At 41.9% G+C, this 22,238-nt stretch overlaps 3 protein-coding genes across 3 annotated transcripts; all 3 read right to left on the bottom strand.

Moving 5' to 3' along the window:
* Positions 1-8,880: 8,880 nt before the first annotated feature.
* LOC138600586 (uncharacterized) lies at positions 8,881-10,446 on the bottom strand (the record flags this gene model as incomplete). The annotated part of the gene is made up of 2 exons (XM_069672045.1): positions 8,881-9,401; positions 9,552-10,446. Coding segments are annotated over 2 exons (1,416 nt in total), but the record flags the coding sequence as incomplete, so codon positions are not given.
* A 630-nt stretch (positions 10,447-11,076) lies between these two features.
* LOC138600460 (mucin-22-like) lies at positions 11,077-16,872 on the bottom strand (the record flags this gene model as incomplete). Its single annotated transcript, XM_069671878.1, has 2 exons — positions 11,077-11,736; positions 13,720-16,872. Coding segments are annotated over 2 exons (3,813 nt in total), but the record flags the coding sequence as incomplete, so codon positions are not given.
* A 1,464-nt stretch (positions 16,873-18,336) lies between these two features.
* Positions 18,337-20,409, bottom strand: LOC138600579 (mucin-22-like; the record flags this gene model as incomplete). Its single annotated transcript, XM_069672037.1, has 1 exon — positions 18,337-20,409. A coding segment is annotated over one exon (2,073 nt), but the record flags the coding sequence as incomplete, so codon positions are not given.
* Between the last annotated feature and the right edge of the window lie 1,829 nt (positions 20,410-22,238).

Raw genomic sequence — 22,238 nt, forward strand, 5'->3', positions numbered from 1 at the left:
TGTTCTCGAACCAGCTGTGGTTGTTGGAGAAGTGGTTGTTGTTCCAGCAGCTGTTGTTGTTGTAGAAGATGTAGTTGTTGGAGCAGTTGTTGTTGATTTTTCAGTGGTTGTTGTTCCAGCAGCTGTTGTTGTTGCTGTAGCAGATGTAGTTGTTGGAGCAGTTATTGTTGCTGCAGCACTTGTAGTTGGAACAGCTGTTGTTGTTGGAGCAGCTGTGGTAGTTGTTGTAGCAGCTGTTTTTGTTCTCGAATCAGCTGTGGTTGTTGGAGCAGTGGTTGTTGTTCCAGCAGCTGTTGTTGTTGTAGCAGATGTAGTTGTTGGAGCAGCTGTTGTAGTTGATGTTTCAGTGGTTGTTGGAGCAATTGTTGTTGTTGGAGCAGTTGTTTGTGCAGCTGTTGTTGTTGATGTTTCGGTGATTGTTGTAGAAGATGTAGTTGTTGGAGCAGTTGTTGTTGTTGATTTTGCAGTGGTTGTTGTTCCAGCAGCTGTTGTTGTTGTAGCAGATGTAGTTGTTGGAACAGTTGTTGTTTGTGCAGCTGTTGTACTTGATGTTTCGGTGATTGTTGTCAAAGATGTAGTTGTTGGAGCAGTTGTTGTTGATTTTTCAGTGGTTGTTGTTCCAGCAGCTGTTGTTGTTGTTGTAGCAGATGTAGTTGTTGGAGCAGTTGTTGTTTGTGCAGTTGTTGTTGAAGTTTCGGTGATTGTTGTAGAAGATGTAGTTGTTGGAGCAGTTGTTGTTGTTGATTTTGCAGTGGTTGTTGTTCCAGCAGCTGTTGTTGTTCCAGCAGCTGTTGTTGTTGAAGCAGATGTAGTTGTTTCTGCAACAGTGGTTGTTTTTGGTTGTGCAGTGGTTGTTGCCAAAGTAGTTGTTATTTCACCAGCTTTTGTATTTTCTGCTGACTTTGCAGCTTTCTTAGTTGGTACTGCAGTTGTTGTTGTTGTTGAAGTTGTTGTTGCTGCAGCACTTGTTGTTGGAACAGCTGTTGTTGTTGGAACAGCTGTGGTAGTTGTTGTAGCAGCTGTTTTTGTTCTTGAACCAGCTGTGGTTGTTGGAGCAGTGGTTGTTGTTCCAGCAGCTGCTGTTGTTGTAGCAGATGTAGTTTTTGGAGCAGCTGTTGTAGTTGATATTTCGGTGGTTGTTGTTGAAGATGTAGTTGTTGGAGCAGTTGTTGTTGATTTTTCAGTGTTTGTTGTTCCCTCAGCTGTTGTTGTTGCTGTAGCAAATGTAGTTGTTGGAGCAGTTGTTGTTTGTGCAACAGTTGTTGATTTTTCGGTGGTTGTTGTAGCAGATGTAGTTGTTGGAACAGTTGTTGTTTGTGCAGCTGTTGTTGTTGATGTTTCGGTGGTTATTGTAGAAGATGTAGTTGTTGGAGCAGTTCTTGTTGATTTTTCAGTGGTTGTTGTTCCAGCAGCTGTTGTTGTTGTTGTAGCAGATGTAGTTGTTGGAGCAGTTGTTGTTTGTGCAGCTGTTGTTGTTGATGTTTCGGTTATTGTTGTAGAAGATGTAGTTGTTGGAGCAGTTGTTGTTGATTTTTCAGTGGTTGTTGTTCCAGCAGCGGTTGTTGTTGCTGTAGCAGATGTAGTTGTTGGAGCAGTTGTTGTTTGTGCAGCTGTTGTTTTTGATTTTTCGGTGGTTGTTGTAGAAGATGTAGTTGTTGGAGCAGTTGTTGTTGTTGATTTTTCAGTGGTTGTTGTTCCAGCAGCCGTTGTTGTTGCTGTAGCAGATGTAGTTGTTGGAGCAGTTGTTGCTGTTGATTTTTCAGTGGTTGTTGTTCCAGCAGTTGCTGTTGTTGTTGAAGCAGATGTAGTTGTTTCTGCAACAGTGGTTGTTTTTGGTTGTGCAGTGGTTGTTGCCAAAGTAGTTGTTCCTTCACCAGCTGTTGTATTTTCTGCTGACTTTGCAGCTGTCGTAGTTGGTACTGCAGTTGTTGTTGTTGTTGAAGTTGTTGTTGCTGCAGCACTTGTTGTTGGAACAGCTGTTGTTGTTGGAACAGCTGTGGTAGTTGTTGTAGCAGCTGTTTTTGTTCTTGAACCAGCTGTGGTTGTTGGAGCAGTGGTTGTTGTTCCAGCAGCTGCTGTTGTTGTAGCAGATGTAGTTGTTGGAGCAGCTGTTGTAGTTGATGTTTCAGTGGTTGTTGGAGCTATTGTTGTTGTTGTTGGAGCAGTTCTTGTTGTTAATTTTTCAGTGGTTGTTGTTCCAGCAGCTGTTGTTGTTGTAGCAGATGTAGTTTTTGGAACAGTTGTTGTTTGTGCAGCTGTTGTAGTTGATGTTTCGGTGGTTGTTGTCAAAGATGTAGTTGTTGGAGCAGTTCTTGTTGATTTTTCAGTGGTTGTTGTTCCAGCAGCTGTTGTTGTTGTTGTTGTAGCAGATGTAGTTGTTGGAGCAGTTGTTGTTTGTGCAGCTGTTGTTGTTGATGTTTCGGTTATTGTTGTAGAAGATGTAGTTGTTGGAGCAGTTGTTGTTGATTTTTCAGTGGTTGTTGTTCCAGCAGCGGTTGTTGTTGCTGTAGCAGATGTAGTTGTTGGAGCAGTTGTTGTTTGTGCAGCTGTTGTTTTTGATTTTTCGGTGGTTGTTGTAGAAGATGTAGTTGTTGGAGCAGTTGTTGTTGTTGATTTTTCAGTGGTTGTTGTTCCAGCAGCCGTTGTTGTTGCTGTAGCAGATGTAGTTGTTGGAGCAGTTGTTGCTGTTGATTTTTCAGTGGTTGTTGTTCCAGCAGTTGCTGTTGTTGTTGAAGCAGATGTAGTTGTTTCTGCAACAGTGGTTGTTTTTGGTTGTGCAGTGGTTGTTGCCAAAGTAGTTGTTCCTTCACCAGCTGTTGTATTTTCTGCTGACTTTGCAGCTGTCGTAGTTGGTACTGCAGTTGTTGTTGTTGTTGAAGTTGTTGTTGCTGCAGCACTTGTTGTTGGAACAGCTGTTGTTGTTGGAACAGCTGTGGTAGTTGTTGTAGCAGCTGTTTTTGTTCTTGAACCAGCTGTGGTTGTTGGAGCAGTGGTTGTTGTTCCAGCAGCTGCTGTTGTTGTAGCAGATGTAGTTGTTGGAGCAGCTGTTGTAGTTGATGTTTCAGTGGTTGTTGGAGCTATTGTTGTTGTTGGAGCAGTTCTTGTTGTTAATTTTTCAGTGGTTGTTGTTCCAGCAGCTGTTGTTGTTGTAGCAGATGTAGTTTTTGGAACAGTTGTTGTTTGTGCAGCTGTTGTAGTTGATGTTTCGGTGGTTGTTGTAGCAGATGTAGTTGTTGGAGCAGTTCTTGTTGATTTTTCAGTGGTTGTTGTTCCAGCAGCTGTTGTTGTTGTTGTAGCAGATGTAGTTGTTGGAGCAGTTGTTGTTTGTGCAGCTGTTGTTGTTTCGGTGGTTGTTGTAGAAGATGTAGTTGTTGGAGCAGTTGTTGTTGATTTTTCAGTGGTTGTTGTTCCAGCAGCTGTTGCTGTTGTAGCAGATGTAGTTGTTGGAACAGTAGTTGTTGTTAATTTTTCAGTGTTTGTTGTTCCAGCAGCTGTTGTTGGTGTTGCAGCAGATGTAATTGTTGTTTGTGAAGCTGTTGTTGTTGATGTTTCGGGGGTTGTTGTCAAAAATGTAGTTGTTGGAGCAGTTGTTGTTGATATTTCAGTGGTTGTTGTTGAAGTTGTTGTTGCTGCAGCACTTGTTGTTAGAACAGCTGTTGTTGTTGGAGCAGCTGTGGTACTTGTTGTTCCAGCTGATTTTGTTCTTGAACCAGCTGTGGTTGTTGGAGCAGTGGTTGTTCTTCCAGCAGCTGTTGTTGTTGTAGCAGATGTAGTTGTTGGAGCAGCTGTTGTAGTTGATGTTTCAGTGGTTGTTGGAGCAACTGTTGTTGTTGAGTTTTTAATGGTTGTTGTTCCAGCAGCTGTTGTTGTTGTTGTAGAAGATGTATTTGTTGGAGCAGTTGTTGTTGTTGATTTTTCAGTGGTTGTTGTTCCAGCAGCTGCTGTTGTTTTTAAAGCAGATGTAGTTGTTGGAGCAGCTGTTGTAGTTGATGTTTCAGTGGTTGTTGTTCCAGCAGCAATTGTTGTTGTTGGAACAGTTGTTGTTTGTGCAGCTGTTGTTGTTGATGTTTCGGTGGTTGTTGTAGAAGATGTAGTTGTTGGAGCAGTTGTTGTTGTTGATTTTTCAGTGGTTGTTTTTCCAGCAGCTGCTGTTGTTGTTGAAGCAGATGTAGTTGTTTCTGCAACGGTGGTTGTTTTTGGTTGTGCAGTGGTTGTTGCCAAAGTAGTTGTTCTTTCACCAGCTTTTGTATTTTCTGCTGACTTTGCAGCTGTCGTAGTTGGTACTGTAGTTGTTGTTGTTGTTGTTGAAGTTGTTGTTGCTGCAGCACTTGTAGTTGGAACAGCTGTTGTTGTTGGAGCAGCTGTGGTAGTTGTTGTAGCAGCGGTTTTTGTTCTTGAACCAGCTGTGGTTGTTGGAGCAGTGGTTGTTGTTCCAGCAGCTGCTGTTGTTGTAGCAGATGTAGTTTTTGGAGCAGTTGTTGTTTGTGCAGTTGTTGTTGAAGTTTCGGTGATTGTTGTAGAAGATGTAGTTGTTGGAGCAGTTGTTGTTGTTGATTTTGCAGTGGTTGTTGTTCCAGCAGCTGTTGTTGTTCCAGCAGCTGTTGTTGTTCCAGCAGCTGTTGTTGTTGAAGCAGATGTAGTTGTTTCTGCAACAGTGGTTGTTTTTGGTTGTGCAGTGGTTGTTGCCAAAGTAGTTGTTATTTCACCAGCTTTTGTATTTTCTGCTGACTTTGCAGCTGTCTTAGTTGGTACTGCAGTTGTTGTTGTTGTTGAAGTTGTTGTTGCTGCAGCACTTGTTGTTGGAACAGCTGTTGTTGTTGGAACAGCTGTGGTAGTTGTTGTAGCAGCTGTTTTTGTTCTTGAACCAGCTGTGGTTGTTGGAGCAGTGGTTGTTGTTCCAGCAGCTGCTGTTGTTGTAGCAGATGTAGTTTTTGGAGCAGCTGTTGTAGTTGATATTTCGGTGGTTGTTGTTGAAGATGTAGTTGTTGGAGCAGTTGTTGTTGATTTTTCAGTGTTTGTTGTTCCCTCAGCTGTTATTGTTGCTGTAGCAGATGTAGTTGTTGGAGCAGTTGTTGTTTGTGCAACAGTTGTTGATTTTTCGGTGGTTGTTGTAGCAGATGTAGTTGTTGGAACAGTTGTTGTTTGTGCAGCTGTTGTTGTTGATGTTTCGGTTATTGTTGTAGAAGATGTAGTTGTTGGAGCAGTTGTTGTTGATTTTTCAGTGGTTGTTGTTCCAGCAGCGGTTGTTGTTGCTGTAGCAGATGTAGTTGTTGGAGCAGTTGTTGTTTGTGCAGCTGTTGTTTTTGATTTTTCGGTGGTTGTTGTAGAAGATGTAGTTGTTGGAGCAGTTGTTGTTGTTGATTTTTCAGTGGTTGTTGTTCCAGCAGCCGTTGTTGTTGCTGTAGCAGATGTAGTTGTTGGAGCAGTTGTTGCTGTTGATTTTTCAGTGGTTGTTGTTCCAGCAGTTGCTGTTGTTGTTGAAGCAGATGTAGTTGTTTCTGCAACAGTGGTTGTTTTTGGTTGTGCAGTGGTTGTTGCCAAAGTAGTTGTTCCTTCACCAGCTGTTGTATTTTCTGCTGACTTTGCAGCTGTCGTAGTTGGTACTGCAGTTGTTGTTGTTGTTGAAGTTGTTGTTGCTGCAGCACTTGTTGTTGGAACAGCTGTTGTTGTTGGAACAGCTGTGGTAGTTGTTGTAGCAGCTGTTTTTGTTCTTGAACCAGCTGTGGTTGTTGGAGCAGTGGTTGTTGTTCCAGCAGCTGCTGTTGTTGTAGCAGATGTAGTTGTTGGAGCAGCTGTTGTAGTTGATGTTTCAGTGGTTGTTGGAGCTATTGTTGTTGTTGGAGCAGTTCTTGTTGTTAATTTTTCAGTGGTTGTTGTTCCAGCAGCTGTTGTTGTTGTAGCAGATGTAGTTTTTGGAACAGTTGTTGTTTGTGCAGCTGTTGTAGTTGATGTTTCGGTGGTTGTTGTCAAAGATGTAGTTGTTGGAGCAGTTCTTGTTGATTTTTCAGTGGTTGTTGTTCCAGCAGCTGTTGTTGTTGTTGTTGTTGTAGCAGATGTAGTTGTTGGAGCAGTTGTTGTTTGTGCAGCTGTTGTTGTTGATGTTTCGGTGGTTGTTGTAGAAGATGTAGTTGTTGGAGCAGTTGTTGTTGATTTTTCAGTGTTTGTTGTTCCAGCAGCTGTTGCTGTTGTAGCAGATGTAGTTGTTGGAACAGTTGTTGTTGTTAATTTTTCAGTGTTTGTTGTTCCAGCAGCTGTTGTTGGTGTTGTAGCAGATGTAATTGTTGTTTGTGAAGCTGTTGTTGTTGATGTTTCGGGGGTTGTTGTCAAAAATGTAGTTGTTGGAGCAGTTGTTGTTGATATTTCAGTGGTTGTTGTTGAAGTTGTTGTTGCTGCAGCACTTGTTGTTAGAACAGCTGTTGTTGTTGGAGCAGCTGTGGTACTTGTTGTTCCAGCTGATTTTGTTCTTGAACCAGCTGTGGTTGTTGGAGCAGTGGTTGTTCTTCCAGCAGCTGTTGTTGTTGTAGCAGATGTAGTTGTTGGAGCAGCTGTTGTAGTTGATGTTTCAGTGGTGGTTGGAGCAACTGTTGTTGTTGAGTTTTTAATGGTTGTTGTTCCAGCAGCTGTTGTTGTTGTTGTAGAAGATGTAGTTGTTGGAGCAGTTGTTGTTGTTGATTTTTCAGTGGTCGTTGTTCCAGCAGCTGCTGTTGTTTTTAAAGCAGATGTAGTTGTTGGAGCAGCTGTTGTAGTTGATGTTTCAGTGGTTGTTGTTCCAGCAGCAGATGTAGTTGTTGGAACAGTTGTTGTTTGTGCAGCTGTTGTACTTGATTTTTCGGTGGTTGTTGTCAAAGATGTAGTTGTTGGAGCAGTTGTTGTTGTTGATTTTTCAGTGGTTGTTGTTCCAGCAGCTGCTGTTGTTGTAGCAGATGTAGTTGTTGGAGCAGCTGTTGTAGTTGATGTTTCAGTGGTTGTTGGAGCAATTGTTGTTGTTGGAACAGTTGTTGTTTGTGCAGCTGTTGTTGTTGATGTTTCGGTGGTTGTTGTAGAAGATGTAGTTGTTGGAGCAGTTGTTGTTGTTGATTTTTCAGTGGTTGTTTTTCCAGCAGCTGCTGTTGTTGTTGAAGCAGATGTAGTTGTTTCTGCAACGGTGGTTGTTTTTGGTTGTGCAGTGGTTGTTGCCAAAGTAGTTGATCTTTCACCAGCTTTTGTATTTTCTGCTGACTTTGCAGCTGTCGTAGTTGGTACTGTAGTTGTTGTTGTTGTTGTTGAATTTGTTGTTGCTGCAGCACTTGTAGTTGGAACAGCTGTTGTTGTTGGAGCAGCTGTGGTAGTTGTTGTAGCAGCGGTTTTTGTTCTCGAACCAGCTGTGGTTGTTGGAGCAGTGGTTGTTGTTCCAGCAGCTGTTGTTGTTGTAGCAGATGTAGTTGTTGGAGCAGCTGTTGTAGTTGAAGTTTCAGTGGTTGTTGGAGCAATTGTTGTTGTTGATGTTTCGGTGATTGTTGTAGAAGATGTAGTTGTTGGAGAATTTGTTGTTGTTGATTTTTCAGTGGTTGTTGTTCCAGCAGCTGTTGTTGTTGTCGTTGTAGCAGATGTAGTTGTTGGAGCAGTTGTTGTTTGTGCAGCTGTTGTTGTTGATGTTGCAGTGGTTGTTGTAGAAGATGTAGTTGTTGGAGCAGTTGTTGTTGATTTTTCAGAGGTTGTTGTTCCAGCAGTTGCTGTTGTTATTGTAGCAGATGTAGTTGTTTCTGCAACAGTGGTTGTTTTTGGTTGTGCAGTGGTTGTTGCCAAAGTAGTTGTTCCTTCACCATCTGTTGCATTTTCTGCTGACTCTGCAGCTGTCGTAGTTGGTACTGCAGTTGTTGTTGTTGTTGAAGTTGTTGTTGCTGCAGCACTTGTTGTTGGAACAGCTGTTGTTGTTGTAGCAGCTGTTTTTGTTCTTGAACCAGCTGTGGTTGATTTTTCAGTGGTTGTTGTTCCAGCAGCTGTTGTTGTTGTAGAAGATGTAGTTGTTGGAGCAGTTGTTGTTGTTGGAACATTTGTTCTTTTTGCAGCTGTTGTACTTGATGTCTCGGTGGTTGTTGTCAAAGATGTAGTTGTTGGAGCAGTTGTTGTTGTTGATTTTTCAGTGGTTGTTGTTCCAGCAGCTGTTGCTGTTGTAGTAGATGTAGTTGTTGGAGCAGTTGTTGTTGTTAATTTTTCAGTGTTTGTTGTTCCAGCAGCTGTTGTTGTTGTTGTAGCAGATGTAATTGTTGTTTGTGCAGCTGTTATCGTTGATGTTTCGGGGGTTGTTGTCAAAGATGTAGTTGTTGGAGCAGTTGTTGATTTTTCAGTGTTTGTTGTTCCAGCAGTTGTTGCTGTTGTAGCAGATGTAGTTGTTGGAGCAGTTGTTGTTGTCAATTTTTCAGTGGTTGTTGTTCCAGCAGCTGTTGTTGTTGTAGCAGATGTAATTGTTGGAACAGTTGTTGTTTGTGCAGCTGTTGTTGTTGATGTTTCGGGGGTTGTTGTCAAAGATGTAGTTGTTGGAGCAGTTGTTGTTGATTTTTCAGTGGTTGTTGTTGAAGTTGTTGTTGCTGCGGCACTTATTGTTGGAACAGCTGTTGTTGTTGGAGCAGCTGTGGTTGTTGTTGTTCCAGCTGTTTTTGTTCTTGAACCAGCTGTTGTTGTTGTAGCAGATGTAGTTGTTGGAGCAGCTGTTGTAGTTGATGTTTCAGTGGTTGTTGGAGCAATTTTTGTTGTTGATTTTTTAGTGGTTGTTGTTCCAGCAGCTGTTGTTGTTGAAGAAGATGTAGTTGTTGGAGCAGTTGTTGTTGCTGATTTTTCAGTGGTTGTTGTTCCAGCAGCTGTTGCTGTTGTAGCAGATGTAGTTGTTGGAGCAGTTGTTGTTGTTGATGTTTCGGGGGTTGTTGTCAAAGATGTAGTTGTTGGAGCAGTTGTTGTTGATTTTTCAGTGGTTGTTGTTGAAGTTGTTGTTGCTGCAGTACTTATTGTTGGAACAGCTGTGGTAGTTGTTGTTCCAGCTGTTTTTGTTCTTGAACCAGCTGTGGTTGTTGGAGCAGTGGTTGTTGTTGCAGCAGCTGTTGTTGTTGTAGCAGATGTAGTTGTTGGAGCACCTGTTGTAGTTGATGTTTCAGTGGTTGTTGGAGCAATTTTTGTTTTTGATTTTTCAGTGGTTGTTGTTCCAGCAGTTGTTGTTGCTGTAGCAGATGTAGTTGTTGGAGCAGTTGTTGTTTGTGCAGCTGTTGTTGTTGATGTTTCGGTGGTTGTTGTAGAAGATGTATTTGTTGGAACAGCTGTTGTTGTTGGAGAAGCTGTAGTTGTTGTTGAACCAGCTGTGGTTGTTGGAGTAGTGGTTGTTGTTTGTGCAGCTGTTGTTGTTGATTTTTCAGTGGTTGTTGTTCCAGCAGCTGTTGTTATTGTAGCAGATGTAGTTGTTGGAGCAGTTGTTGTTGATTTTTCAATGGTTGTTGTTCCAGCAGCTGTTGTTGTTGTAGAAGATGTAGTTGTTGGAGCAGTTGTTGTTGTTGGAACATTTGTTGTTTGTGCAGCTGTTGTACTTGATGTTTCGGTGGTCGTTGTCAAAGATGTAGTTGTTGGAGCAATTGTTGATTTTTCAGTGGTTGTTGTTCCAGCAGCTGTTACTGTTGTAGCAGATGTAGTTGTTGGAGCAGTTGTTGTTGTTAATTTTTCAGTGGTTGTTGTTCCAGCAGCTGTTGTTGTTGTAGCAGATGTAATTTTCGTTTGTGCAGCTGTTGTTGTTGATGTTTCGGGGGTTGTTGTCAAAGCTGTAGTTGTTGGAGCAGTTGTTGTTGATTTTTCAGTGGTTGTTGTTGAATTTGTTGTTGCTGCAGCACTTGTTGTTAGAACAGCTGTTGTTGTTGGAGCAGCTGTGGTAGTTGTTGTTCCAGCTGTTTTTGTTCTTGAACCAGCAGTGGTTGTTCTTCCAGCAGCTGTTGTTGTAGCAGATGTAGTTGTTGGAGCAGCTGTTGTAGTTGATGTTTCAGTGGTTGTTGGAGCAATTGTTGTTGTTGATTTTTCAGTGGTTGTTGTTCCAGCAGCTGTTGTTGTTGTTGTAGTAGATGTAATTGCTGGAACAGTTGTTGTTTGTGGAGCTGTGGTTGTTGATGTTTCAGGGGTTGTTGTCAAAGATGTAGTTGTTGGAGCAGTTGTTGATTTTTCAGTGTTTGGTGTTCCAGTAGTTGTTGCTGTTGTAGCAGATGTAGTTGTTGGAGCAGTTGTTGTTTGTGCAGCTGTTGTTGTTGATGTTTCGGTGGTTTTTGTAGATGTATTTGTTGGAACAGCTGCTGTTGTTGGAGAAGCTGTAGTTGTTGTTGAACCAGCTGTGGTTGTTGGAGCAGTGGTTGTTGTTTGTGCAGCTGTTGTTGTTGATTTTTCAGTGGTTGTTGTTCCAGCATCTGTTGTTGTTGTAGCAGATGTAGTTGTTGGAGCAGTTGTTGTTGATTTTTCAGTGGTTGTTGTTCCAGCATCTGTTGTTGTTGTAGAAGATGTAATTGTTGAAGCAGATGTAGTTGTTTCTGCAACGGTGGTTGTTTTTGGTTGTGCAGTGCTTGTTGCCAAAGTAGTTGTTCTTTCACCAGCTTTTGTATTTTCTGCTGACTTTGCAGCTGTCGTAGTTGGTACTGCAGTCGTTGTTGTTGTTGAAGTTGTTGTTGCTGCAGCACTTGTAGTTGGAACAGCTGTTGTTGTTGGAACAGTTGTTGTTTGTGCAGCTGTTGTTGTTGATGTTTCGGTGGTTGTTGTAGAAGATGTAGTTGTTGGAGCAGTTGTTGTTGATTTTTCAGTGGTTGTTGTTCCAGCAGCTGTTGTTGTTGTAGAAGATGTAATTGTTGGAGCAGTTGTTGTTGTTGATTTTTCAGTGGTTGTTTTTCCAGCAGTTGCTGTTGTTGTTGAAGCAGATGTAGTTGTTTCTGCAACGGTGGTTGTTTTTGGTTGTGCAGTGCTTGTTGCCAAAGTAGTTGTTCTTTCACCAGCTTTTGTAATTTCTGCTGACTTTGCAGCTGTCGTAGTTGGTACTGCAGTCGTTGTTGTTGTTGAAGTTGTTGTTGCTGCAGCACTTGTAGTTGGAACAGCTGTTGTTGTTGGAACAGTTGTTGTTTGTGCAGCTGTTGTTGTTGATGTTTCGGTGGTTGTTGTAGAAGATGTAGTTGTTGGAGCAGTTGTTGTTGTTGATTTTGCAGTGGTTGTTCCAGCAGCTGTTGTTGTTCCAGCAGCTGTTGTTGTTGTAGCAGATGGAGTTGTTGGAACAGTTGTTGTTGATTTTTCAGTGGTTGTTGTTACAGCAGTTGTTGTTGTTGCTGTAGCAGATGTAGTTGTTGGAGCAGTTGTTTGTGCAGCTGTTGTTGTTGATTTTTCGGTGGTTGTTGTAGAAGATGTAGTTGGTGGAGCAGTTGTTGTTGTTGATTTTTCAGCTGTTGTTGTTCCAGCAGCTGTTGTTGTTGTAGCAGATGTAGTTGTTGGAACAGTTGTTGTTGATTGTTCAGTGGTTGTTGTTCCAGAAGCTGTTGTTGTTCTAGTAGCAGATGTAGTTGTTGGAACAGTTGTTGTTTGTGCAGCTGTTGTTGTTGATGTTTCGGTCGTTGTTGTTGAAGATGTAGTTGTTGGAGCAGTTGTTGTTGATTTTTCAGTGGTTGTTGTTCCAGCAGCTGTTGTTGTTGCTGTAGCAGATGTAGTTGTTGGAGCAGTTTTTGTTTGTGCAGCTGTTGTTGTTGATGTTTCGGTGGTTGTTGTAGAAGTTGTAGTTGTTGGAGCAGTTGTTGTTGTTGATTTTTCAGTGGTTGTTGTTCCAGCAGCCGTTGTTGTTGTAGCAGATGTAGTTGTTGAAACAGTTGTTGTTTGTGCAGCTGTTGTACTTGATGTTTCGGTTGTTGTTGTAGAAGATGTAGTTGTTGGAGCAGTTGTTGTTGATTTTTCAGTGGTTGTTGTTCCGGCAGCTGTTGTTGCTGTAGCAGATGTAGTTGTTGGAGCAGTTGTTGTTTGTGCAGCTGTTGTTGTTGATTTTTCGGTGGTTGTTGTAGAAGATGTAGTTGTTGGAGCAGATGTAGTTGTTGGAGCAGCTGTTGTAGTTGATGTTTCAGTGGTTATTGGAGCAATTGTTGTTGATTTTGCAGTGGTTCTTGTTCCAGCAGCTGTTGTTGTTGTAGAAGATGTAGTTGTTGGAGCAGTTGTTGTTGTTGATTTTTCAGTAGTTGTTTTTCCAGCAGCTGCTGTTGTTGTTGAAGCAGATGTAGTTGTTTCTGCAACGGTGGTTGTTTTTGGTTGTGAAGTGGTTGTTGCCAAAGTAGTTGTTCTTTCACCAGCTTTTGTATTTTCTGCTGTCTTTGCAGCTGTCGTCGTTGGTACTGCTGTCGTTGTTTTTGTTCTTGAACCAGCTGTGGTTGTTGGAGCAGTGGTTGTTGTTCCAGCAGCTGTTGTTATTGTAGCAGATGTAGTTATTGGAGCAGCTGTTGTAGTTGATGTTTCAGTGGTTGTTGGAGCAATTGTTGTTGTTGATTTTTCAGTGGTTGTTGTTCCAGCAGCTGTTGTTGTTGTAGCAGATGTAGTTGTTGGAGCAGCTGTTGTACTTGATGTTTCAGTGGTTGTTGGAGCAGTTGTTGTTGATTTTGCAGTGGTTGTTGTTCCAGCAGCTGTTGTTGTTGTTGTAGCAGATGTAGTTGTTGGAGCAGTTGTTGTTTGTGCAGCTGTTGTTGTTGATGTTTCGGTGGTTGTTGTAGAAGATGTAGTTGTTGGAGCAGTTGTTGTTGTTGATTTTTCAGTGGTTATTGTTCCAGCAGCTGCTGTTGTTGTTGAAGCAGATGTAGTTGTTTCTGCAACAGTGGTTGTTTTTGGTTGTGCAGTGGTTGTTGCCAAAGTAGTTGTTCTTTCTCCAGCTTTTCTATTTTCTGCTGACTTTGCAGCTGTCGTAGTTGGTACTGCAGTTGTTGTTTTTGTTCTTGAACCAGCTGTGGTTGTTGGAGCAGTGGTTGTTGTTCCAGCAGCTGTTGTTATTGTAGCAGATGTAGTTGTTGGAGCAGCTGTTGTAGTTGATGTTTCAGTGGTTGTTGGAGCAATTGTTGTTGTTGATTTTTCAGTGGTTGTTGTTCCAGCAGCTGTTGTTGTTGTAGCAGATGTAGTTGTTGGAGCAGTTGTTTGTGCAGCTGTTGTTGTTGATTTTTCGGTGGTTGTTGTTGAAGATGTAATTGTTGGAGCAGTTGTTGTTGTTGATTTTTCAGTGGTTGTTTTTCCAGCAGCTGCTGTTGTTGTTGAAGCAGAAGTAGTTGTTTCTGCAACGGTGGTTGTTTTTGGCTGTGCAGTGGTTGTTGCCAAAGTAGTTGTTCCTTCACCAGCTATTGTATTTTCTGCTGACTTTGCAGCTGTCGTAGTTGGTACTGCAGTTGTTGTTGTTGTTGAAGTTGTTGTTGCTGCAGCACTTGTTGTTGGAACAGCTGTTGTTGTTGGAACAGCTGTGGTAGTTGTTGTAGCAGCTGTTTTTGTTCTCGAACCAGCTGTGGTTGTTGGAGCAGTGGTTGTTGTTCCAGCAGCTGTTGTTGTTGTAGCAGCTGTTGTAGTAGTTGATCTTTCAGTGGTTGTTGGAGCAATTGTTGTTGGTGGAACAGTTGTTGTTTGTGCAGCTGTTGTTGTTGATGTTTCAGTGGTTGTTGTAGAAGATATAGTTGTTGAAGCAGTTGTTGTTGTTGATTTTTCAGTGGTTGTTATTCCAGCAGTTGCTGTTGTTGTTGAAGCAGATGTAGTTGTTGGAGCAGTTGTTGTTGATTTTTCAGTGGTTGTTGTTCCAGCAGCTGTTGTTGCTGTAGCAGATGTAGTTGTTGGAACAGTTGTTGTTTGTGCAGCTGTTGTCGTTGATGTTTCGGTGGTTGTTGTAGAAGATGTAGTTGTTGGAGCAATTGTTGTTGATTTTTCAGTGGTTGTTGTTCCAGCAGCCGTTGTTGTTGTAGCAGATGTAGTTGTTGGAACAGTTGTTGTTTGTGCAGCTGTTGTTGTTGATGTTTCGGTGGTTGTTGTAGAAGATGTAGTTGTTGGAGCAGTTGTTGTTGATTTTTCAGTGGTTGTTGTTCCAGCAGCTGTTGTTGTTCCAGCAGCTGTTGTTGTTGCTGTAGCAGATGTAGTTGTTGGAGCAGTTGTTGTTGATTTTTCAGTAGTTGTTGTTCCAGCAGTTGTTGTTGTTGTAGAAGATGTAGTTGTTGGAGCAGTTGTTGTTGTTGATTTTTCAGTGGTTGTTGTTCCAGCAGCTGTTGTTGTTGCTGTAGCAGATGTAGTTGTTGGAGCAGTTGTTGTTTGTGCAGCTGTTGTTGTTGATTTTTTGGTGGTTGTTCCAGCAGCTGTTGTTGTTCCAGCAGCTGTTGTTGTTGTAGCAGATGTAGTTGTTGGAACAGTTGTTGTTTGTGCAGCTGTTGTACTTGATTTTTCGGTTGTTGTTGTAGAAGATGTAGTTGTTGGAGCAGTTGTTGTTTGTGCAGCTGTTGTTGTTGATTTTTCGGTGGTTGTTGTAGCAGATGTAGTTGTTGGAACAGTTGTTGTTTGTGCAGCTGTTGCAGTTGATGTTTCAGTGGTTGTTGGAGCAATTGTTGTTGTTGGAACAGTTGTTGTTTGTGCAGTTGTTGTTGATTTTACGGTGGTTGTTGTAGAAGATGTAGTTGTTGGAGCAGTTGTTGTTGATTTTTCAGTGGTTGTTGTTCCAGCAGCTGTTGTTGTTGCTGTAGCAGATGTAGTTGTTGGAGCAGTTGTTGTTGATTTTTCAGTGGTTCTTGTTCCAGCAGCTGTTGTTGTAGAAGATGTAGTTGTTGGAGCAGTTGTTGTTGTTGATTTTTCAGTGGTTGTTGTTCCAGCAGCTGTTGTTGTTGTAGCAGATGTAGTTGTTGGAACAGTTGTTGTTTTTGCAGCTGTTTTTCTTGATGTTTCGGTGGTTGTTGTCAAAGATGTAGTCGTTGGAGCAGTTGTTGTTGTTGATTTTTCAGTGGTTGTTGTTCCAGCAGCCGTTGTTGTTGTAGAAGATGTAGTTGTTGGAGCAGTTGTTGTTGTTGATTTTTCAGTGGTTGTTGTTCCAGCAGCTGTTGTTGTTGCTGTAGCAGATGTAGTTGTTGGAGCAGTTTTTGTTTGTGCAGCTGTTGTTGTTGATTTTTCGGTGGTTGTTGTAGAAGTTGTAGTTGTTGGAGCAGTTGTTGTTGATTTTTCAGTGGTTGTTGTTCCAGCAGCCGTTGTTGTTGTAGCAGATGTAGTTGTTGGAACAGTTGTTGTTTGTGCAGCTGTTGTACTTGATGTTTCGGTGGTTGTTGTAGAAGATGTAGTTGTTGGAGCAGTTGTTGTTGATTTTTCAGTGGTTGTTGTTCCAGCAGCCGTTGTTGTTGTAGCAGATGTAGTTGTTGGAACAGTTGTTGTTTGTGCAGCTATTGTTGTTGATGTTTCGGTGGTTGTTGTAGAAGATGTAGTTGTTGGAGCAGTTGTTGTTGATTTTTCAGTGGTTGTTGTTCCAGCAGCTGTTGTTGTTCCAGCAGCTGTTGTTGTTGCTGTAGCAGATGTAGTTGTTGGAGCAGTTGTTGTTGATTTTTCAGTAGTTGTTGTTCCAGCAGCTGTTGTTGTTGTAGAAGATGTAGTTGTTGGAGCAGTTGTTGTTGTTGATTTTTCAGTGGTTGTTGTTCCAGCAGCTGTTGTTGTTGCTGTAGCAGATGTAGTTGTTGGAGCAGTTGTTGTTTGTGCAGCTGTTGTTGTTGATTTTTCGGTGGTTGTTCCAGCAGCTGTTGTTGTTCCAGCAGCTGTTGTTGTTGTAGCAGATGTAGTTGTTGGAACAGTTGTTGTTTGTGCAGCTGTTGTTGTTGATGTTTCGGTGGTTGTTGTAGAAGATGTAGTTGTTGGAGCAGTTGTTGTTGTTGATTTTTCAGTGGTTGTTGTTCCAGCAGCCGTTGTTGTTGTAGCAGATGTAGTTGTTGGAACAGTTGTTGTTTGTGCAGCTGTTGTTGTTGATGTTTCGGTGGTTGTTGTAGAAGATGTAGTTGTTGGAGCAGTTGTTGTTGATTTTTCAGTGGTTGTTGTTCCAGCAGCCGTTGTTGTTGTAGCAGATGTAGTTGTTGGAACAGTTGTTGTTTGTGCAGCTGTTGTTGTTGATGTTTCGATGGTTGTTGTAGAAGATGTAGTTGTTGGAGCAGTTGTTGTTGATTTTTCAGTGGTTGTTGTTCCAGCAGCTGTTGTTGTTCCAGCAGCTGTTGTTGTTGTAGCAGATGTAGTTGTTGGAACAGTTGTTGTTTGTGCAGCTGTTGTTGATTTTTCGGTGGTTGTTGTAGAAGATGTAGTTGTTGGAGCAGTTGTTGTTGATTTTTGAGTGGTTGTTGTTCCAGCAGCTGCTGTTGTTGTAGCAGATGTAGTTGTTGGAGCAGTTGTTGTTTGTGCAGTTGTTGTTGATTTTTCGGTGGTTGTTGTAGAAGATGTAGTTGTTGGAGCAGTGGTTGTTGATTTTGGAGTGGTTGTTGTGCCAACAGCTGTTGTTGTTGCTGTAGCAGATGTAGTTGTTGGAGCAGTTGTTGTTGATGTTGAAGTTGTTGTTGCTGCAGCACTTGTTGTTGGAACAGCTGTTGTTGTTGGAACAGCTGTGGTAGTTGTTGTAGCAGCGGTTTTTGTTCTTGAACCAGCTGTGGTTGTTGGAGCAGTGGTTGTTGTTCCAGCAGCTGTTGTTGTTGTAGCAGATGTAGTTTTTAGAGCAGCTGTTGTAGTTGATATTTCGGTGGTTGTTGTTGAAGATGTAGTTGTTGGAGCAGTTGTTGTTGATTTTTCAGTGGTTGTTGTTCCAGCAGCTGTTGTTGTTGCTGTAGCAGATGTAGTTGTTGGAGCAGTTTTTGTTTGTGCAGCTGTTGTTGTTGATTTTTCGGTGGTTGTTGTAGAAGTTGTAGTTGTTGGAGCAGTTGTTGTTGTCGATTTTTCAGTGGTTGTTGTTCCAGCAGCCGTTGTTGTTGTAGCAGATGTAGTTGTTGGAGCAGTTGTTGTTTGTGCAGTTATTGTTGATTTTTCGGTGGTTGTTGTAGAAGATGTAGTTGTCGGAGCAGTTGTTGTTGTTGATTTTGCAGTTGTTGTTGTTCCAGCAGCTGTTGTTGTTCCAGCAGCTGTTGTTGTTGTAGCTGATGTAGTTGTTGGAACAGTTGTTGTTTGTGCAGCTGTTGTACTTGATTTTTCGGTTGTTGTTGTAGAAGATGTAGTTGTTGGAGCAGTTGTTGTTTTTGCAGCTGTTGTTGTTGATTTTTCAGTGCTTGTTGTAGCAGATGTAGTTGTTGGAACAGTTGTTGTTTGTGCAGCTGTTGTTGTTGATGTTTCGGTGGTTATTGTAGAAGATGTAGTTGTTGGAGCAGTTGTTGTTTGTGCAACTGTTGTTGTTGATGTTTCGGTTGTTGTTGAAGATGTTGTTGTTGGAGCAGTTGTTGTTTGTGCAGCTGTTGTTGTTGATTTTTCGGTGGTTGTTGTAGAAGATGTAATTGTTGGAGCAGTTGTTGTTGTTGATTTTTCAGTGGTTGTTTTTCCAGCAGCTACTGTTGTTGTTGAAGCAGATGTAGTTGTTTCTACAACGGTGGTTGTTTTTGGCTGTGCAGTGGTTGTTGCCAAAGTAGTTGTTCCTTCACCAACTGTTGTATTTTCTGCTGACTTTGCAGCTGTTGTAGTAGGTACTGCAGTTGTTGTTGTTGTTGAAGTTGTTGTTGCTGCAGCACTTGTTGATGGAACAGCTGTGGTTGTTGGAGCAGTGGTTGTTGTTCCAGCAGCTGTTGTTGTTGTTGCAGATGTAGTTGTTGGAGCAGCTGTTGTAGTTGATGTTTCAGTGGTTGTTGGAGCAATTGTTGTTGTTTGAACAGTTGTTGTTTGTGCAGCTGTTGTTGTTGATGTTTCGGTGATTGTTGTAGAAGATGTAGTTGTTGGAGCAGTTGTTGTTGTTGATTTTGCAGTGGTTGTTGTTCCAGCAGCTGTTGTTGTTGTAGCAGGTGTAGTTGTTGGAACAGTTGTTGTTTGTGCAGCTGTTGTTGTTGATGTTTCGGTCGTTGTTGTCAAAGATGTAGTTGTTGGAGCAGTTGTTGTTGATTTTTCAGTGGTTGTTGTTCCAGCAGTTGTTGTTGTTGTTGTAGCAGATGTAGTTGTTTCTGCAACAGTGGTTGTTTTTGGTTGTGCAGTGGTTGTTGCCAAAGTAGTTGTTCCTTCACCAGCTGTGGTATTTTCTGCTGACTTTGCAGCTGTCGTAGTTGGTACTGCAGTTGTTGTTGTTGTTGAAGTTGTTGTTGCTGCAGCACTTGTTGTTGGAACAGCTGTTGATGTTGGAACAGCTGTGGTAGTTGTTGTAGCAGCTGTTTTTGTTCTTGAACCAGCAGTGGTTGTTGTTCCAGCAGCTGTTGTTGTTGTAGCAGATGTAGTTGTTGGAGCAGCTGTTGCAGTTGATATTTCGGTGGTTGTTGTTGAAGATGTAGTTGTTGGAGCAGTTGTTGTTGATTTTTCAGTGGTTGTTGTTCCAGCAGCTGTTGTTGTTGCTGTAGCAGATGTAGTTGTTGGAGCAGTTTTTGTTTGTGCAGCTGTTGTTGTTGATTTTTCGGTGGTTGTTGTAGAAGTTGTAGTTGTTGGAGCAGTTGTTGTTGTTGATTTTTCAGTGGTTGTTGTTCCAGCAGCCGTTGTTGTTGTAGCAGATGTAGTTGTTGGAACAGTTGTTGTTTGTGCAGCTGTTGTACTTGATATTTCGGTTGTTGTTGTAGAAGATGTAGTTGTTGGAGCAGTTGTTGTTGATTTTTCAGTGGTTGTTGTTCCGGCAGCTGTTGTTGTTGCTGTAGCAAATGTAGTTGTTGGAGCAGTTGTTGTTTGTGCGGCTGTTGTTGTTGATGTTTCGGTGGTTGTTGTAGAAGATGTAGTTGTTGGAGCAGTTGTTGTTGATTTTTCAGTGGTTGTTGTTCCAGCAGCTGTTGTTGTTCCAGCAGCTGTTGTTGTTGTAGCAGATGTAGTTGTTGGAACAGTTGTTGTTTGTGCAGCTGTTGTTGATTTTTCGGTGGTTGTTGTAGAAGATGTAGTTGTTGGAGCAGTTGTTGTTGATTTTTCAGTGGTTGTTGTTCCAGCAGCTGTTGTTGTTGCTGTAGCAGATGTAGTTGTTGGAGCAGTTGTTTGTGCAGTTGTTGTTGATTTTTCAGTGGTTGTTGTTCCAGCAGCCGTTGTTGTTGTAGCAGATGTAGTTGTTGGAACAGTTGATGTTTGTGCAGCTGTTGTTGTTGATGTTTCGGTGGTTATTGTAGAAGATGTAGTTGTTGGAACAGTTGTTGTTGGAGCAGTTGTTGTTGTTGATTTTTCATTGGTTGTTGTTCCAGCAGCCGTTGTTGTTGTAGCAGATGTAGTTGTTGGAACAGTTGTTTGTGCAGCTGTTGTTGTTGATGTTTCGGTGGTTATTGTAGAAGATGTAGTTGTTGGAACAGTTGTTGTTGGAGCAGTTGTTGTTGTTGATTTTTCATTGGTTGTTGTTCCAGCAGCTGCTGTTGTTGTAGCAGATGTAGTTTTTGGAGCAGCTGTTGTTTGTGCAGTTGTTGTTGATTTTTCGGTGGTTGTTGTAGAAGATGTAGTTGTTGGAGCAGTGGTTGTTGATTTTGGAGTGGTTGTTGTGCCAACAGCTGTTGTTGTTGCTGTAGCAGATGTAGTTGTTGGAGCAGTTGTTGTTGATGTTGAAGTTGTTGTTGCTGCAGCACTTGTTGTTGGAACAGCTGTTGTTGTTGGAACAGCTGTGGTAGTTGTTGTAGCAGCGGTTTTTGTTCTTGAACCAGCTGTGGTTGTTGGAGCAGTGGTTGTTGTTCCAGCAGCTGTTGTTGTTGTAGCAGATGTAGTTTTTGGAGCAGCTGTTGTAGTTGATATTTCGGTGGTTGTTGTTGAAGATGTAGTTGTTGGAGCAGTTGTTGTTGATTTTTCAGTGGTTGTTGTTCCAGCAGCTGTTGTTGTTGCTGTAGCAGATGTAGTTGTTGGAGCAGTTTTTGTTTGTGCAGCTGTTGTTGTTGATTTTTCGGTGGTTGTTGTAGAAGTTGTAGTTGTTGGAGCAGTTGTTGTTGTCGATTTTTCAGTGGTTGTTGTTCCAGCAGCCGTTGTTGTTGTAGCAGATGTAGTTGTTGGAGCAGTTGTTGTTTGTGCAGTTATTGTTGATTTTTCGGTGGTTGTTGTAGAAGATGTAGTTGTCGGAGCAGTTGTTGTTGTTGATTTTGCAGTTGTTGTTGTTCCAGCAGCTGTTGTTGTTCCAGCAGCTGTTGTTGTTGTAGCTGATGTAGTTGTTGGAACAGTTGTTGTTTGTGCAGCTGTTGTACTTGATTTTTCGGTTGTTGTTGTAGAAGATGTAGTTGTTGGAGCAGTTGTTGTTTTTGCAGCTGTTGTTGTTGATTTTTCAGTGCTTGTTGTAGCAGATGTAGTTGTTGGAACAGTTGTTGTTTGTGCAGCTGTTGTTGTTGATGTTTCGGTGGTTATTGTAGAAGATGTAGTTGTTGGAGCAGTTGTTGTTTGTGCAACTGTTGTTGTTGATGTTTCGGTTGTTGTTGAAGATGTAGTTGTTGGAGCAGTTGTTGTTTGTGCAGCTGTTGTTGTTGATTTTTCGGTGGTTGTTGTAGAAGATGTAATTGTTGGAGCAGTTGTTGTTGTTGATTTTTCAGTGGTTGTTTTTCCAGCAGCTACTGTTGTTGTTGAAGCAGATGTAGTTGTTTCTACAACGGTGGTTGTTTTTGGCTGTGCAGTGGTTGTTGCCAAAGTAGTTGTTCCTTCACCAACTGTTGTATTTTCTGCTGACTTTGCAGCTGTTGTAGTAGGTACTGCAGTTGTTGTTGTTGTTGAAGTTGTTGTTGCTGCAGCACTTGTTGATGGAACAGCTGTGGTTGTTGGAGCAGTGGTTGTTGTTCCAGCAGCTGTTGTTGTTGTTGCAGATGTAGTTGTTGGAGCAGCTGTTGTAGTTGATGTTTCAGTGGTTGTTGGAGCAATTGTTGTTGTTTGAACAGTTGTTGTTTGTGCAGCTGTTGTTGTTGATGTTTCGGTGATTGTTGTAGAAGATGTAGTTGTTGGAGCAGTTGTTGTTGTTGATTTTGCAGTGGTTGTTGTTCCAGCAGCTGTTGTTGTTGTAGCAGGTGTAGTTGTTGGAACAGTTGTTGTTTGTGCAGCTGTTGTTGTTGATGTTTCGGTCGTTGTTGTCAAAGATGTAGTTGTTGGAGCAGTTGTTGTTGATTTTTCAGTGGTTGTTGTTCCAGCAGTTGTTGTTGTTGTTGTAGCAGATGTAGTTGTTTCTGCAACAGTGGTTGTTTTTGGTTGTGCAGTGGTTGTTGCCAAAGTAGTTGTTCCTTCACCAGCTGTGGTATTTTCTGCTGACTTTGCAGCTGTCGTAGTTGGTACTGCAGTTGTTGTTGTTGTTGAAGTTGTTGTTGCTGCAGCACTTGTTGTTGGAACAGCTGTTGATGTTGGAACAGCTGTGGTAGTTGTTGTAGCAGCTGTTTTTGTTCTTGAACCAGCAGTGGTTGTTGTTCCAGCAGCTGTTGTTGTTGTAGCAGATGTAGTTGTTGGAGCAGCTGTTGCAGTTGATATTTCGGTGGTTGTTGTTGAAGATGTAGTTGTTGGAGCAGTTGTTGTTGATTTTTCAGTGGTTGTTGTTCCAGCAGCTGTTGTTGTTGCTGTAGCAGATGTAGTTGTTGGAGCAGTTTTTGTTTGTGCAGCTGTTGTTGTTGATTTTTCGGTGGTTGTTGTAGAAGTTGTAGTTGTTGGAGCAGTTGTTGTTGTTGATTTTTCAGTGGTTGTTGTTCCAGCAGCCGTTGTTGTTGTAGCAGATGTAGTTGTTGGAACAGTTGTTGTTTGTGCAGCTGTTGTACTTGATATTTCGGTTGTTGTTGTAGAAGATGTAGTTGTTGGAGCAGTTGTTGTTGATTTTTCAGTGGTTGTTGTTCCGGCAGCTGTTGTTGTTGCTGTAGCAAATGTAGTTGTTGGAGCAGTTGTTGTTTGTGCGGCTGTTGTTGTTGATGTTTCGGTGGTTGTTGTAGAAGATGTAGTTGTTGGAGCAGTTGTTGTTGATTTTTCAGTGGTTGTTGTTCCAGCAGCTGTTGTTGTTCCAGCAGCTGTTGTTGTTGTAGCAGATGTAGTTGTTGGAACAGTTGTTGTTTGTGCAGCTGTTGTTGATTTTTCGGTGGTTGTTGTAGAAGATGTAGTTGTTGGAGCAGTTGTTGTTGATTTTTCAGTGGTTGTTGTTCCAGCAGCTGTTGTTGTTGCTGTAGCAGATGTAG

The sequence above is a fragment of the Semicossyphus pulcher genome, unplaced genomic scaffold, assembly GCF_022749685.1.
Source record: "Semicossyphus pulcher isolate SPU_LCO1_2020_fin unplaced genomic scaffold, fSemPul1.0.p SCAF_21, whole genome shotgun sequence".
NCBI lineage: Eukaryota > Metazoa > Chordata > Actinopteri > Labriformes > Labridae > Semicossyphus > Semicossyphus pulcher.